This window comes from Cuculus canorus, chromosome 6 (genome assembly GCF_017976375.1).
Source record: "Cuculus canorus isolate bCucCan1 chromosome 6, bCucCan1.pri, whole genome shotgun sequence".
Lineage (NCBI taxonomy): Eukaryota > Metazoa > Chordata > Aves > Cuculiformes > Cuculidae > Cuculus > Cuculus canorus.
Genome location: NC_071406.1, coordinates 28,928,874 through 28,944,952, shown reverse-complemented (window position 1 = coordinate 28,944,952; position 16,079 = coordinate 28,928,874). Strand labels below are relative to the sequence as shown.

General features: G+C 44.5%; 2 protein-coding genes across 3 annotated transcripts in view; one reads left to right on the top strand and one right to left on the bottom strand.

Annotated features, from left to right (window-relative positions):
- The first annotated feature begins 52 nt into the window (after positions 1 to 52).
- METTL21A (methyltransferase 21A, HSPA lysine) lies at positions 53 to 6,402 on the top strand. The gene is made up of 3 exons (XM_009559771.2): positions 53 to 267; positions 2,159 to 2,270; positions 3,560 to 6,402. Exons 1-3 carry the CDS (start codon positions 124 to 126, stop codon positions 3,955 to 3,957), a joined length of 654 nt encoding a protein of 217 aa, XP_009558066.2. The 5' UTR covers positions 53 to 123; the 3' UTR covers positions 3,958 to 6,402.
- Positions 6,403 to 6,462: 60 nt separating this feature from the next.
- The window catches only part of CREB1 (cAMP responsive element binding protein 1), a 45,058-nt gene continuing 35,441 nt past the window's right edge, over positions 6,463 to 16,079 (bottom strand). Inside the window, exon 7 of one of the 2 annotated variants that reach the window (XM_054069445.1) lies at positions 6,463 to 15,395. In XM_054069445.1, the coding sequence (XP_053925420.1) occupies positions 15,255 to 15,395 (141 nt within the window). In that variant the 3' untranslated portion in view covers positions 6,463 to 15,254. The remainder of the gene's footprint in view (positions 15,396 to 16,079) is intronic. The other variant, XM_054069444.1, reaches the window with a different exon arrangement.

Below are 16,079 nucleotides of genomic sequence, written 5' to 3'. Positions count from 1 at the left end.
AAGGGCGTGGTCAAATAGAGGGGGCGTGACTGAACAGAGCGGAGGAGCGCCGAAGGGGCGTGGCCTCGCGGCAGGGGCGTGGCCTGAGGGGCCGTGTCCCCGCGGGCTGGGCGCGGGCCCGGGATGGCGCTGGTGCCGTTCGATCCTGGCGGGGCGGCGACGCGGCAGCTGCACAGCCCCTGGACCAGCTACCGGTTCGCCGGGCGTACCGTGCGGCTGCGGCAGGACTGGCGGCGCCTCGGCGTGGCCGCCGTGGTCTGGGACGCGGTAGGTGCCGCCCCGGAGCCTCTTCGCCGCGGGGGCGCCTGAGGGGAGCCTGGGGGGAGGGGCCTTAAACGTCCTCTGATTCCACGCCGTGCCGTGGGCGGGGACCCCTCCCCCGGGCTCCTCCAGCTCTTCCTGCGAGGCTTTCCTTTTACAAAAACAAACCCCTACATTCCGCTTTACCCTCCCCCCCTCCCGATACAGGAAGGAGTTACTGTTATAGAAAGTGGAATATCTCTGATTTAAGCTAAAGGAGAGTTAAGTTTCCTCTAAGTAATTCTATTTTCCAAAAGTGGTTCGGTGATTCTATGCTTCTGTGGTTCTAAGTAATTGTATTTTTTTTTTAAAGATAGACAGAATGTCCCTCTGATACCATGTTTTGTGTAGCATATTATGTTATAGCATATATTTATGTTTTTTATAGCAAATTTTCTTTCGAGCGGTGCTTTTCCAGAACCTTTTTCATCCTTTGGAGACGATAACGCCCAGTGTTCAGTCCAATCTGTGTGAACAGATGTGTTTTCTGTGATCACCTCTGCTCGCAGCCTTTCCCCATCTCAAATGCAAGGCCAGAGCTGGCTCCGAAGCTCAAAATTAGCAGAAATTTGACTCTTGTGAGGCCCACAATAAAAATTAAACCTTAGAAAGTAATAGAATGTGCATAAGACTCCTGGGAAAATTTATCTACATGCCTGTAAGTGGTAAATCCATTCTGTCCCAGCTCCTGTCATGCTGCACACGATCGATAGGGATCGCTCCCTTGTGCTGCCCAGGCTGATAAAGGATGCTCACTTTCTAAAACTCAAAAACGAGTCTTGGAGAGCTTACTTGCTGGCAGTTTTGGTATCACTGCAAGAATTTCTTATGCAAAAAGAAAATGCTAAACTCTGCTTTACGTTTCCGCCCCCCTTGTCAGTGATGCTGGAGGACCACAAGGCAAGGGGCCACCTCAAACGCTGCGTGGCCAAGGCCAAGACAGGAAATATTCTGGATAGTGCACAGAACTCTCACCCATTTCTTAGCAGCAATGTTAGCTTAGCCCCCTCCAGAGCACCACACGGCTCCTGCTGCGTCGAGGACTGTGGATAGGCTTTGTCGTGGGGATAAGAGCCATCCAGAATGCAGAGTTCTGTGCTGGGCGCAAGGTTGCTGGTCACAGTGCAGGAATGCAAGGGCTTCCCTCTGTCCAAACTGCAGCTACCTCTAGTAACTGTGGGAGGTGTCCCTGCCCATGGCAGGGGCATTAGAACTGGATGATCTTTAAGGTCCCTTCCAACCCAAACTATTCTATGATTCTATGATTCTAGTTTTAAAGACCATGCATAGCAGTTTTAGCAAGCTCCTCAAATGAAGTTGGCTGTTAGTCTTTCCTGACATCAGCTTTGACAGAACTCGCTATGGACTAGCATTCCTTGTCAATGTTTCTGTAAAATGCAGTGTGTTAGATACAACCACATAGAAATATTACTACTTTTCTTTCTCTGTGTCTTTCCTGACAGCGTTCCAGTATAGGCCTGAAACCTTTTGGAATACCAACACTGTACTCTGAATCCTTATTTGGATTTCTGCAGTACTGTGTTCATTCACCAATATTTGCTGCCCTCCACCTTTTCCTTTCCAAATGCAACTATTCCTGCCTCCCGTAATGTTTGGGGATTCATGAAATATTTCTGAACTAGGTTGCAGCCTCCAGGGTTTATTTTCCCTTTGGCCTCTAAGAGTCTTCCGTAAAACCCATAAAGGGATCCACACATGCAGACAGTAAGCAGTGAAGGGCTGAACAAAGTTTTGCTGGAGACCTGAAGTTCTCAACCCTTCTTATAACCTTCTCTCTCTGTAAATCAGAAAACCCTGCGTGAGCCCTGTGCTTTATTGTCTTTGTCTCTTGGCTTAGGCTGTTGTCTTGTGTGCTTATCTGGAGATGGGAGGCCTTGATCTCAGGGACCGGCCTGTGATTGAGCTGGGAGCTGGAACTGGATTGGTGGGAATAGTCGCCACATTACTAGGTAAGAGCTTTTTTTTTTGCTTGTTTAAATCAATTTACAACTGTAATAAAACCACCGCTTTTACATTTACATGCCTGGCATGGAAGTTAGCACCAAAGCTACATATACGAATTGCGGTGCTTCCTTTTTGAGTCATCTTCATTTCTTACAATCATAGAATCACCAGGTTGGAAAAGACCTCTTGGATCATCAAGTCCAACCATTCTTGTTAGAGCCTGCTGTGTTAGCGATAGTGCTACGGCAGTTTACGTTATGTTGGGACCCTGTGAAGGCTGACCCTGTGACCATAGCACTCAGCTCAGCAGCATTCAGTTCTGTTCTCCCCCAGGGAGCAATGCCGTACTTGTAGTCTCCCCTGTGGTCTTCCCCTTGTCCTCCAAGGCAGCACAGATAAAGCTACAGACAAAACACACACTCTGAGCTTGGCATCAGCCTTGTTAGCCTGTCCCGCAGACAGGGAAACCAAGGTCTGGAGAGATGAAGTGATCTGCCTGTGATCTGTCTGTGGCTGAGGCAGGGACTGGGTACTATGTTAAATTTGTGCTGAGTGTCCCACACTAACTTTGTAATTCAAAGCTCTAGTGACCGTGGAAGGTGCGTATTGAAATAATAAAACCAAAGCAGTTTGACAAAATACAATTATGCCATGCAAAATCACTTTTGTCTGACCTATGAAAGTGGTTCTCTAGCTGCTTCTGTCCTGCTGAACAAATAAGGAATTGGAGCAAGTTAACTGTAACAACCCCTGCAAATTATTCTGTTATTTCTCCACCTTGGAGGTGGTGAGGCACTAGCCCAGGTTGCCCAGGGAAGCTGTGGCTGCCCCATCCCTGGAGGTGTCCAAGGCCAGGTTGGATGGGGTGTTGGGCAGCCTGGTCTGGTGGGAGGAGTCCCTGCCCATGACAGGGGGGTTGGAACCGGATGGGCTTTAAGGTCCCTTCCAACCCAAACTATTCTATGATTCTGTTGTTACTGATGGAAGGGCAGAAAGTAACTTCTCTGCTTTCATGCACTAAGAAAAAGCTCCAGAAAACACTTTTTGTTCCCTATCCAACTTAATCTTCCCGTGGACTACACATTATATTCTGAAGCAACTGGTGAAGGGTGAGATGTAGATAGCGGGCTTTTTGCTTATTTTGTTCTTCTGTTTGTTTGTTTTTAATCAGGCAGCTCATGGTAGTTGTTAATGTTTAACGGGAACTAAGGAGCCTGCTTGACTCAGAGTATTGTATTCGAAATGCTCTGTTTATGGACATCGACTATTTGAGACTTTACTCCTGTTCCCTCAGGTGCTCACGTTACCATCACAGACAGGGCGGCAGCACTGGAATTCCTGGAGTCAAACGTGCAGGCCAACTTACCTTCTGAACTACGTCCGAGAGCTGTGGTGAAGGAACTGACTTGGGGAAAAGACCTGGGCAACTTCTCTCCAGGAGCATTTGACTTCATCCTGGGTGCAGACATTGTTTATCTGGAAGAAACTTTTGCAGAACTGCTTCAGACACTGGAGCACTTGTGCTCAGACCAAACTGTGATTCTTCTTGCCTGTCGTATCCGCTACGAACGGGATCACAAGTTCTTGAAGATGCTGAGAGGCTGTTTCTCTGTGTATGAGGTCCACTATGATTCCAGTAAGGATGTTCATATCTACAAAGCACAGAGGGGTAGTCGCAAGGAAGACTTTTGACTCTATGCTTTGTCATGATGCTGTTCATTCCTCCCCTTGCTTCTACTCAATACACTTGCTTCTAAGCAGATCATTGCAGTCGTGTTATTTCAGTGGCTTTATGTTCTGATGGTCTTTCCTGCTCGCTCAGCCTGGTACAGCAAGGATTGTACTTCTGTTCTGCATATCGAGCCTCTGCTTTATTTCTTTACAACTCAGTAGAGTTGTACAAGGTGTGCTATAAAACGTCTTTCTATCTTTCCATCAAGTGTAATTTTTGAGATGGATTGAAGTTGCAGAAATCTCCAGGCATCAAAAAATGGCATCAAAAGACCTGTTGTTTAAATTCAACGCTTACTTTCTGTGGGAAACTTAGAAATAGATTACAGTGGGTGGCCCCCCCCCCCCCCTTCCTTAACTCTAGAACAGTAAAAGTTGGTGAAGTATAAGCTATGCTCCAGATCTACATGCTTTAACTCTTCAGGCCTTTTGCATCTTAATAGTTGTGCTAAAAGAATCCACTTGAAGAGCAAAACCAACAAAGGGAGCTGCTATAAAGTTGTTCTGTTGCCATCACTGCTGAATTGAAGGGGCATAGGGAAACAAAAGGACAAGATGGAGTGGGGGGTAAGCAGGCTGGGAATCAACAGTGCAGAATAAACTAAATTAGAAGTCAGTGATGTTTTCACCTGACGTGGAAGCAATGGGGCTGTGTTGGCAGTACCGGAGCAGTCCTGGTTCTTGGGTTAGCCTTAACAAGATAACTTTCCCTTGTAAAGATCAAGGCTTCTTGGAGCAGATACACATGCACAGTGCCTTCAGGGAGAGTGAAACAAACAGACTCAAACTGTTCTTAAAGTATCAAAGCAGTCCTTGACTCTCAAAGTACCTCTAAATAACTTTCTACTTTCTGCCTTTGTTTGTGGCTCACTCTGTCTCTGGGAGATGTTATTTAGGAGAGGACGGTGCTGCCCTAAAGGCTTTGTAGCCAGGGAGTATTTATTCTTATTAACCTGGGACGTTGGGCCGGTGTCAGATCTCAGCATACAGTGGTAGTTAAGACACTGTTTTAAGTAACTGATTTCATGCCTTAAGCTTGTAAAAACACCTCTGTGTGTTTATTCCGCAAGATCTTATGTGAAAAACACTGCAGCCTGGAATCAGGCTCACACCAGCAGCAGCCCTCCTCTTTGTAGTGATGTAAGAATTAAACCAATGAAAAGAGCGGGCTAAGAGAAGACAACTGTGCTTGTAAATGCAGGAATTACTGTAGCACTTTTTTTATCTTTAAACTTACAAAGCCCCAGGTCAGGTTTGGGCTTTAAGAGTGGGCATATCTTTGGCACTGGTGGCAGCGAAGACCAGCAGCTGCTTCAGGCCATGGGCGCTAGGAGCTCTTTATCACTTCTGCTTCCATCAGGCCTCCTAACTGGAAAAGATGCAAGGGTTCTGTGGTACAGAAGTGATGTGCAGACTAATCTGGAAATGACACATTTATCACTACAGCTCCTGTGAATGAGGCCTGAAGGTCTCATAATGCATCTCTTGTGGTTTGGGGTAAGTTCTGTGCTTGGCTCTGGACTCAGCGTGAGGAGTCACAGCTCTGGAACGCTTGCTTAGCACAGTATCCTCAGAAGCCACGTGGTGTCACTAAAACAGTACTTACGCAGCTGGCTGGGAATCTGCAGGCTGCAACTACAGCTGAAGTCCCTCTGAGGGAAGGAAGACACCACCTTTAACTAAAAATGGAACATGACATGAGCCGTTATGTGTCAGACGCGGCTTTTTCTGTCCTATCAACTGGCTGAGCAACAGCTGAAAAAAATTATGGGCTCTCCCCACTCTGTGTCTCTAGTTTTCCGAGCGTGGCTGTAAGTTTTCTCACTACTCCTGTTCCTTTTGGTCCCCACTCATGTTTCCTTGTCTACAAGCTCGTCTGCCATCACCGTGTATTAGGCTCCCTGTGGCTTGAGCTGGGAGCAGTTCTGGTGCTTGGGTTTGTGAGTCCAGGTGTCCTGGTTCAGAGGGAAAGGCTGCAATCTGGCTGTGCCTCACCCTCACAAGAGGCTGCAGCTTGCCATGCTGACAGCCTTAGCTCTGGAAGAAACATGCTGAAAAAGCCTGCTTAAATAGCCCATAATAAAGCCCAGCATAGTACAGAATATGAACTAGTGCAGCAACCTATGTTTTAGAGAAAGGACCTTTGCTCCAGGCCTTGCTTTAACGACAGGAAAAGTTTCGTACTCTTAAGACAAATGAGTTTAACTGCATCTCTTTCTATTTGTTTAGCAGCTTTTGGTGTCTGTTTTCCTGTTGCTGTTCTTACAGCCCATAGTCTTCCTGAGAGAGCAAGTAAGTGCTGGAGAGACCAGGCTTGGCTTCTTTTGCTGTGTTGCTGTTGTGCAGCAGCTGTATGTAGACCTGAGGCAGTAGGTTTGAAGGCTGAAGCAACGATAGTGCCTGTGGGTAAGTATTTGCGGGGAAAAATGTGAGAGCAGCCCTGCGGAGAAGGACTTGGGGGTGCTGGTTGATGAGAAGTTTGACGTGAGCCGGCAACGTGTGCTCACAGCCCAAAAGGCCAACCGTGTCCCGAGCTGCATCAAAAAAACCGTGGCCAGCAGGTCAAGGGAGGAGATTCTGTCCCTCTATTCCTCTCTTGTGAGACCTCATCTGGAATACTGTGTCCAGTTCTGGAATCTTCAACATAAGAAGGATATGGAACTGTTGGAACAGGTCCAGAGGAGGGCTACAAGGATGATCAGAGGGCTGAAGCACCTTCCCTATGAGGACAGGCTGAGAGAGTTGGGTTTGTTCAGCCTGGAGAAGAGAAGGCTCCAAGGAGACCTTATAGTGACCTTCCAGGACCTGAAAGGGGCTACCGGAAAGCTGGGGAGGAAGTTTTTATAAAGCTTTGTAGCGATAGGATGAGGCACAATGGGTATAAACTGGAGAGGGGCAGATTTAGACTGGACATAAGGAGGAATTTCTTCACCATGAGAGTGGTGAGGCACTGGCCCAGGTTGCCCAGGGAAGCTGTGGCTGCCCCATCCCTGGAGGTGTTCAAGGCCAGGCTGGATGGGGCCTTGGGCAGCCTGGTCTGGTGGGAGGTGTCCCTGCCCAGGGTAGGGGGTTTGGAACTGGATGGGCTTTAAAGCCCCTTCCAACCCAAACCATTCTATGACCTGTCCGGGTGGCCCCTCCCCAGCTCAGCAAGTGGCACCCTCTCAAGGGGACATCTCCCCCAACTGCTTCTGGAGTGTGGGTGTCCTTTCAACTCAGGAGATCAGGCCCAGGAATATTACTGTTAAGACTCCACATGCACATTGGTTGGTTGGTTTCTAGGCCACAGTGCTTAGGGGCAGGGACCCACCATGAGAATGAAACCCACGGGGCAGTGCTAACAGCCCCATGCACCAGGCACCGAGCAGTGTCCCTCGCTGGGCTTTGCAGCTTTCTTGTATTCCTGTCACACTTGGCTTCAGGGCAGGAGAACCACACCAGACATGCAGGACAGAAGTAGCAGAGGTGCGACTGCCCAGTGGGTGAGCAGAGAGCAGCCCTCTGCGATGACACCTGCAAACTCTGGTGCCCTGACCAGTCAAGTCCCAGGTGAGCTTCTGCTCTGGTGGGAGATACACATGAATGTTTCTGCGGCTCTTCGACAATGATGCCACCGCCCTGCCCAAGCACTTTCTGTCACCCTGGGGACATCAAATCTAATACCCTAGGGAGAGGATCCAGGCCACAGGGAAGTGACCAGGTAAGACGTGAGCACACTGTGAGATTGTGAAACCATCCCTGACAACGTGCCATTCTGCAAGGGAGCAAACTTCTCTAGATGTCACTGCAACTGAAGTGATGATTGATTATTAAGATGTGGAATGGAATATGAAATTCAGCTCTGTACCTTACAGATGAACTTCTTCCAAGGTCCAGCAGCGTCAGAAGAATCAGGTTTACCAGCTGACCTACTGACTGCACAGGGATCTGTGCTACCAAATTCCTTCAGTGCAAAATTCATGCCAAACTGCATTTTTATCCCACGGGCTAACCCTTGTCTGGGACTCTCCCTCCTTACCGAGATGCAGATTTCTCTGAGCAAGTACGTGTATGGCATTATGAAAACGCTCTGTTGTGAAAACCACAAAATCTCAGCCACAATAAGCTGACCTTACTGCTTCCCCTTGATTTCACTGGAGGTGTTTACCTCAGTGTTGAATTTGTTCTCCTGGCTTTCATCCCAGTGTTTGGATCCAGCCTGGCAGATTATATAATCGGGTTGCGATCCTTGCTGTGTTCGTTGCCTTCTGCTCTGCTCTGTTATTAACATCGGTGGTACGTGGTTTACAGGAATGCTTACAAGTGGGAAAGGCAGCACATGACAGGGAAAAGTCCTTCACACATTATTAAACAACACAACTAATTACCATCAGAACACATACTGGAAAGCAGGTTTAAAAATGTCAGAAGTGGAAGAAACACTTTGTTCTTTGGGATTTAACCTCTCAGTAATCTAATTCAATTTAATTAAGATTTAAAACTCTCCCCTCTGGAGAAAATATGAACACTTACAGGGCCACAGATCATGAGAGGATGCCACAGTCTGCTTAAAATACGCCTTTTCCCATATTCCTGTCCAGCTACCATTTGTCACTAATTTAGTGTAAATGGAACATCCTGCTCAAAAAAGAGACTTTATAGAGGTTTTAAAAGCATGTTTATGTGACTGCACATAAATGTTTGTGTAAAAAGGGAGTTATGACAGTTTATACCACAAAGGTTACAGTAAGAAAAAGCACTTCTTTATGACAATAATTCACAAATTCACAAGAATCACTTTAATATACAAAGCAATTACTACCATTCTGAAACACAAAGCAGCTAATATGTACATAGTGTTAATAAAATGCATTATAACCCGGTACATTTTTTAAAACAAAGCACAAAAAAAAGTAAAAAAAAAAAAAAAAACGAAACAAAACCACAACAGCGATGTTTCTAGATTTTTGAGGAAATATAAATAAGAATTTATTTTCCCCAAATAATGGGTTTTCATTTAGTCTTTTAAGTTCCACAAGTACGTGGAGTCAAGCTCAAATACCCTGTTCTGTGCTGACATGGTTTGGGTGAGGAATCAGAAATGAACATGAGGTGAACTTACTCTTTCCACCTTACGACAAAGGGAGAATAATAACCCTCGCTCTGGAAGCTTCCCTGAAAAACACTGTTCCAGAACAATTCTTATCTATAAATCGAGAGCAGAAACAGATCATTTTTGAAGTGAGCACCCAGTCTGTGGACACGTCTGTGGAGGGGTTGGCTGCCAACTGCCACCTCTTGTCCTGTTCCCCATCTCATCCCTACAAATCCATATAAGCAGCACAGTTTCAAATCTCGTACAAACTCGAAGCTCTATAACTTCTTCAAAATAATGTTTTAATATAAATAAATGTCATTATACACACAAAAAAAATGGAGTGGCACCTGGATGAAACACAACTTGTGGAGAGCATCTGAGCATCCGTAGCTCTTAGGAGTGGCCGTTGCCAGATAACTACACCTGGCCGAAGGGCCGCCCTCCCTCTGCTCTCGCTCAGCTATTCCCTAATTTAGAGAAATATATAGCCAAGGTCGAGACCGAGCGACCCCGCTGCTCCCAAGCTGTGAGTACAGTAAGCGGTCAGCTTACGGAGTGCACCGACCGCGGATGATTACAGCCCAGCCCTGGCCCTTTCCCTGCCCACACGCAGCTCCTGAGGACAGCGGAGTTCTGCCTCACACTGGCGAAAGCGAGACCTGAACTCACCACTTACACAGCGAGCCGAAAACAGCGCTTGCAGTGCCACAACACAGACACGGCACTGCCTTCCGCCTGTGCCACGCAAAGCAGCCCCAGCGAATTTAAACTCTTTGTAAGCCAGAGCTTAAATACATTTAAAAAACGCATTCCGAGGCAAAACACTTGAAATGCAAACCCTCTTTACCAACTGGATCTGAGCCCTTTTCCCCTAAGACCTACAGATTTAAGCCATATCCATCCACAGACCTGAACCTGTCACAAGCACGCGGTAGGTAGGATTTCAGCACGCGGCTCTCTTCGTCAGTCTCGCTCCTTCCAGGCCAACTGAGCTTCCCGACACAGCCGGGTTTCTGCAAAATCAATGTCTTTCACAGCTAGCAAACGCAAAAGCTCGGGGAAACGGAGTTTCCAGCACAGCACAGAGAAACATCCACGTACTGTATGCTTTTGAAATCTGCTTGCTGTGACGAATTTCAGGGTTACAGATAAATTATTGTTGTTCCTGCAAAAGAAAGATGGTTGTGCTTTTTTTTTTCTTACTCTTTTAAAGCAGGGTGACACATTGCCAACATACCTTTACATCTCAGTGCCAAAGAATTGGAAAAACTTTTGATTTATTTCCTCAGAATGTAGCTTGTAAAATTTGCAGCCAAGTTTCAAATTAAGAAAAGGGAAACCAATTGACTGAAAACCAGTTTGGATTTCCTTCCAAATTAACCTCCCTTTCCCACTTGGGACCACTGAACTAGTTCTGTTCTAAAAATAATTTCCCCTTCCTCCTGTACACACTGCTCTGAGATACCACACACTTCATTCTTTCCAGCCTTCAGTACCACCAGTTCGGATCTCCTGCCGCTCTGCAGCAATGCCAGGCGCTACCAGCAAGGGAAACCTGCGGGAATTCAGCTGCTGTGGGGCGAGGAGTGAATCGTGGGCAGGCAGCAGGATTACAGCTGTGCCAGGGAGCTGCTCAAGCTCTGATTTTTCTTTATTCTGTGGTTTTGTTTTTTTGTTTCTTTTTTTTTTAAAAAAAAGTGCACATTTTAATTAAACATTTACAAAGAATATAGTGTAACAAAAATAAATATGTGACCTTTTGGTTAGATCACTGGCAGATGTTACAGCTCTAACCAGCTTCAGGGTGAAAAAATGACAACAGGGTCTTAGATAACCAATGAAATCCTCTAGGAATTGTCAGAGATTTGCAACCACTGATAACGAACTTGCTCTATGGGGAGACTTGTCTTTACCCACAAAAAGAACAGGTTGCCCAGGGAAGCTGTGTCTGCCCCATCCCTGGAGGTGTTCAAGGCCAGGCTGGATGGGGCCTTGGGCAGCCTGGTCTGGTGGGAGGTGTCCCTGCCCAGGGTAGGGGGTTGGAACTGGATGGGGTTTCAGGTCCCTTCCAACCCAAACTATTCTATGATTAACTGGCTGTCATAACTTAAAAATATGTAAAATACCAAAGCAGAGGCCAGTTTTCGCTCAGAGATGACTACTCGCAGCTGCAGTCTACTGGAAGCCCAGATTTTAAGAAACCTGTAGAGCAAATTTAGATCAGAAACTATCAGGGCTGTTTTACCTTATTAAATCTAACTTCCTTTTCTTTTTTTTTTTTTTTTTTCCTGAGCTTCTTAATGATTCCAAACACCCCACCAGTTTTCTGATCCACCTACAAGTACTGGAGGTGGTCTGCAGTACTGCTACAGTGGTCTGCAATGCAAATGCCAATGACAGAAGAGCCAGATCCCACAGGAGACTGTACAATCCTGACGAGCTACAATTGTGCTTCCAGAGACAAGCAATGGTGCTGACAACTACCTGATCCTGGTGAAATCGCTGCCTGAATAAAAATGCATCGCCACTACCCCAGGAGGAAAGCAGAACTCTTACCAGTGGTTCCTTTAGAAAACAACACCTTAACAACTTTCCCAATTGTTTTGCCTTTGATATATAGCTGCCAAAGAGAAAAAGCACAACAGTGAATTATTCTGGGGGGAGGTGGTTGTTGTAAAACAACTGTTTACATAATTTCAAAGATCTCCATCAATAAAAAACAAAAACAAACCTCACTAAAGCCATGAAAGATGAAATAAAATTCTTGAAAATAAGTAACTGAGAAACAGCACAAAACAAATCAGTAATAAGCGCTAGAATAATGCAGCCCAGAACTACTGGGGTGAGGGGAAGCTTTCACACACACGCACGCATCCACACATCCAGACACACACAGAAAAGTAAAAATTTTTTCTGACCTCCATATACTATAATACTCAGCATTCCTGACTTAAAAGCTCTCAGAGCCGTAGATTATATACTGTGTGTATATATATATATGTACATATATTATACATATGTATTTTCCAAGAATATCTAAATTAAAAGAGCACCTCTGACAATATCTTAACTGCCTGATCGGTGCTGTTGTTTTGCAAAATAATGACATTACAAAAATTATATTTCAAATCAATTCCTGTTTATTATGAACATAATGGATCTAGCCCTTTCTAACCCTCTCTTCAGGTAAACCAGGCTACCGCTTCTTGAAAACTCGCAACCGTAAGGTATAAAACTAACCCTCCCTCCCCCCTGCCAGCATAATTTCTGTCCTCCTTCCATATGGCCTTAGTTTATAGAAGCCAATCACCCCAACCTCACTACATGGTAAATAACATATGAATGGGTTCCTGTGTCATATTCTTTCCCTTTCTGGGTCAATATAAATAGTAAAGCTTGTATGGGTAATGCTAGCCAGCCCTGCGCTTGGTCTAATACTTTTATTATTGTCATTTAGAATTGCCATTAAAGACATTCAAGTCTCTAAATTCTCAGTGCAGCATAAGTCAAAACAAAGATTCCTACAGATTCATACGTACTGTAAAATAATGAAACTTTAGTTGCTAATGACTTCTAGACTAATAAGACTACAGACTACTCACAGACCACGCACAGGCAAACCAGTGACACAGTTCTCTCGCTGCCGCATAAATCTGCACCGACTCTGTATCAGAAGAACCCTGTCCAGGCCCCGGTCCAGGCTCCCTGGTCCGTTCGCTCCCAGGCTTTGTGTTGAGAGACTCTGCACCAGCACTAGACAGTGCTCGTTACCCACCAGAACAGCTCTCAGACCACAGCCAGACGCATTCAGGTTCACTGCAAAAACTCAAGTTTTGCAAACAGATGGTTCTACAAAAGAAACAGCTTTAACGCAGCCATGTACAGACTTCTCTGTGTTCCTCAAAGCTGGAGGAACCATTTCACAGAGCTGTGTCAATCAGGCCATCATGAGCTTCATGCTTTACAAGAATGACTCCTGCTTCATCAACATTTCTACGTCAGCACTAGTTCTGAAAAACTGGTAACCTTTTATGTATTCTCTGACCTTAAGAATCACACAATTTTTACAAAAGCATTGCTGAGAATTTAGAGTCTTCTTTTAATTTGCATTGCTAACCTAATAAATTCATTTTCCATTAAATAAAACCATGAAAAACAATTCTCTATGGCAAATAAAAATAGATCATTTATAAATCTCCTCAAAACTTGTGAAAATGAATTCTTCCATAATTGTGATACTTATTTTATCTTCTTGAAATACAAACATAATTTGAAATTAGTCATAACTCGAGATTTAACAATAATGCTACAAGTTTAACCCTGCTCCTTTTAAAGTCTCTTGGAAACTGAATGCCCTCTCAAATGTGAAAACTGGAACATTTAATACTGCTCAGCTGTTTGAGACTCGACTGCCCAGAGTCTTCCAAACATTCTTCGTATAACATCACATTGACTGTATAACCTTTTAGAAACTCATGTTTGAAATAATCTTAAAAACAGGTAAACGAATGGGTAAAAAGTACGAGATAATACTTCCCTAGGCTAGGCGTTAGTACAGACCAGAGTCTTATTCCTATGTCTCTATACATGAGAGTTTTACCACAAGCCCAAAGTGAACTTACTCCATCGAATGACCCAAGTTAACGTATCAAGAGACTGGTTTCCGAGGGCCAATAAACAAACTGCACACAATTCTTTTTGACACATTCTTTTTGATCATTTCTTGACATTCTTTTTTGGTTCTTTTTGAGCACGACTCCTTTTAAGTCCTAATGCTTAGTACAGAGTTGCTTTTAAACGTGAACTACCTTTTTAACAAGGTAAATCTGGGAAAGAACACATTTCCTCAGTGCACATAAAAAAACCTGATCTTGCAAATGTCTGAGGCACAGGAGTAATTTTACTCACAGGAATAAACGACTTGGTAAACTTGATCCTTTACATGAAAAACATCCTCCGAATAAATTAAGAATTTAGTTAGCCAGGCCAGGTTCAAATAATTAATATTGTCTCTTTCAAAAGAGAAGCTGATTATTTGTGTTTGAAGTCCTCTTCAATATTTGAGGACATCCTGGTAGTTGTCATACTGCAACTGAATTTCTGCATGGAAGGCAGCCTCAAAGTCTGAAAAAGAACATAGCAAACCAGGCAGATGTTTCCATTGAGTGCAATAATTTCCATTATGTAAGATAGTGGTAGGGAAATAGAAATAAACCTCATCGCTTGAGAGGACTTGGGACACAAACTACACCGTCATCAGGGAGTATGGCCACGCTTCAACTGCTTAGTTGTTCTGCACACAAATACACACTGCTCACATGTTACACTTGCTTAGTATGTGACTGTTTTCTAAACGTCAGAATTGTACTTTTTTTATTCTGAATTTCTTATCCATCCAAATATCATTTCCCAACCAATATCCCGTGAAGCTGGTGTTTGCTTTTTATGCGCTCAGAATGCTGAACACACTTGCACACACTAAACTTTGAAAAGCAACAAATGACCAGCGAAGTTCATTTCAATGCACTTGTTTCTGAGGTATGGAGCAGTTTCCACTAGTCCAGGAGGACTTAATACACCTTACAAATCAAAGCCCCTCCTGGGCTAGTTTGGAAAAGGTATATTATCTCCACACCAAGAACGTGACAGTGAAGCGCCTTTCCTTTGGCAGGCCACTCAGCCGTGTATATTTTATAGTTCGTAATGAATATGTGAAACCAATTTGGCAACCATTGCTTCTTCGTCGCACCATGCACGCTCCACGGATGTGGCCCATGGTTCTCTGGACCAAGAGGCTGGGGTGCTTCTGTCTCTAAGGCAATGGAAAATGCTCAGCATAAATTCTTGAAATCGTTACAATAGGACCCTCCCCACCATAACTTCCCAAGTGACCACTGTTACTCCTTGAAGAGGATGGGGAGACAAGAAAGAAGCCTGTTCTTCTTCTTCATGCTGAGATTGATGAAGAAAATAATCTTGTTGGGGGAGAAGAGGAGGCAAGTACTTGAACATTCACAGTTTGATGCAAAGCACAGATGAAGTATATTCTGTAGTTGCTTCAGGCAGTTTTGCGCATAGAAAAAAAGAAATGTTTAGAAAATAAAAAGTTTATTTTGTCTTTCTGGGTATAGCCAGAACCAGTCTCTATCCCACCTGCACAAATGAAATTTGGAATCCAAAATTAATCTGATTTGTGGCAGTAAAGGTCCTTAAGTGCTTTCAGCTCCTCAATCAGTGTCTTGTTTTGGTTTTCAAGCACAGCCACTCGATTTTCTAGACATTTCACATACTCCTTTTTCTTCCGGCGACATTCACGTGCTGCCTCCCTGCAAAGCAAAAAAGGCCATTCAAACCCAGAACAATTACTTGCAGACGTGAGCTACTTAACCGTTTAAGTCAAACCTTTACCTCGTACTGCCATTTTTAGAACATGATGTATTGTTAAGAAACAAAAGATAGGGAAAAAAGGTTGAATTTGTAACCGTTGTTTCTCACAAATCACACACACACACAAGATCCCCAGTTCATTTCAACATGCAGATCCCACTAAGTCAGCACCAATAAAATTCTGCTTCTGTGAGAAAAGAATACCGCTCAGTGACAAAATGCTGCTTGCCAGATTTACATTACAGCCTTTAGGCCAAGCCAAATGCTGCTGCAATAATGTCATTGATATTATTATAATAAATAGATGAATAATAAGAACATGGATAAGACCAATGTTCATCTATTATCTCTTTATAATCTTAAATCATTCCTTTGCTGCAGTCCAACCAAATACTAACAGTGAGGACGTTCAACTGGTGCAAAAAAAGCTGTATTTAGAGGACATCTTCATCAATGATCTGGATGAGGGGACTAACTGCACCATCAGTAAGTTTGCAGATGGGCAGAAGCGTTGACCTGCTTGAGGCTTAGGAGGGTCTACAGAGGGATCTGAACAGGCTGGACTGATGGGCTGTGACCAACAGGATGAGGTTCAACAAGGCCAAGCACTGAGTCCTGC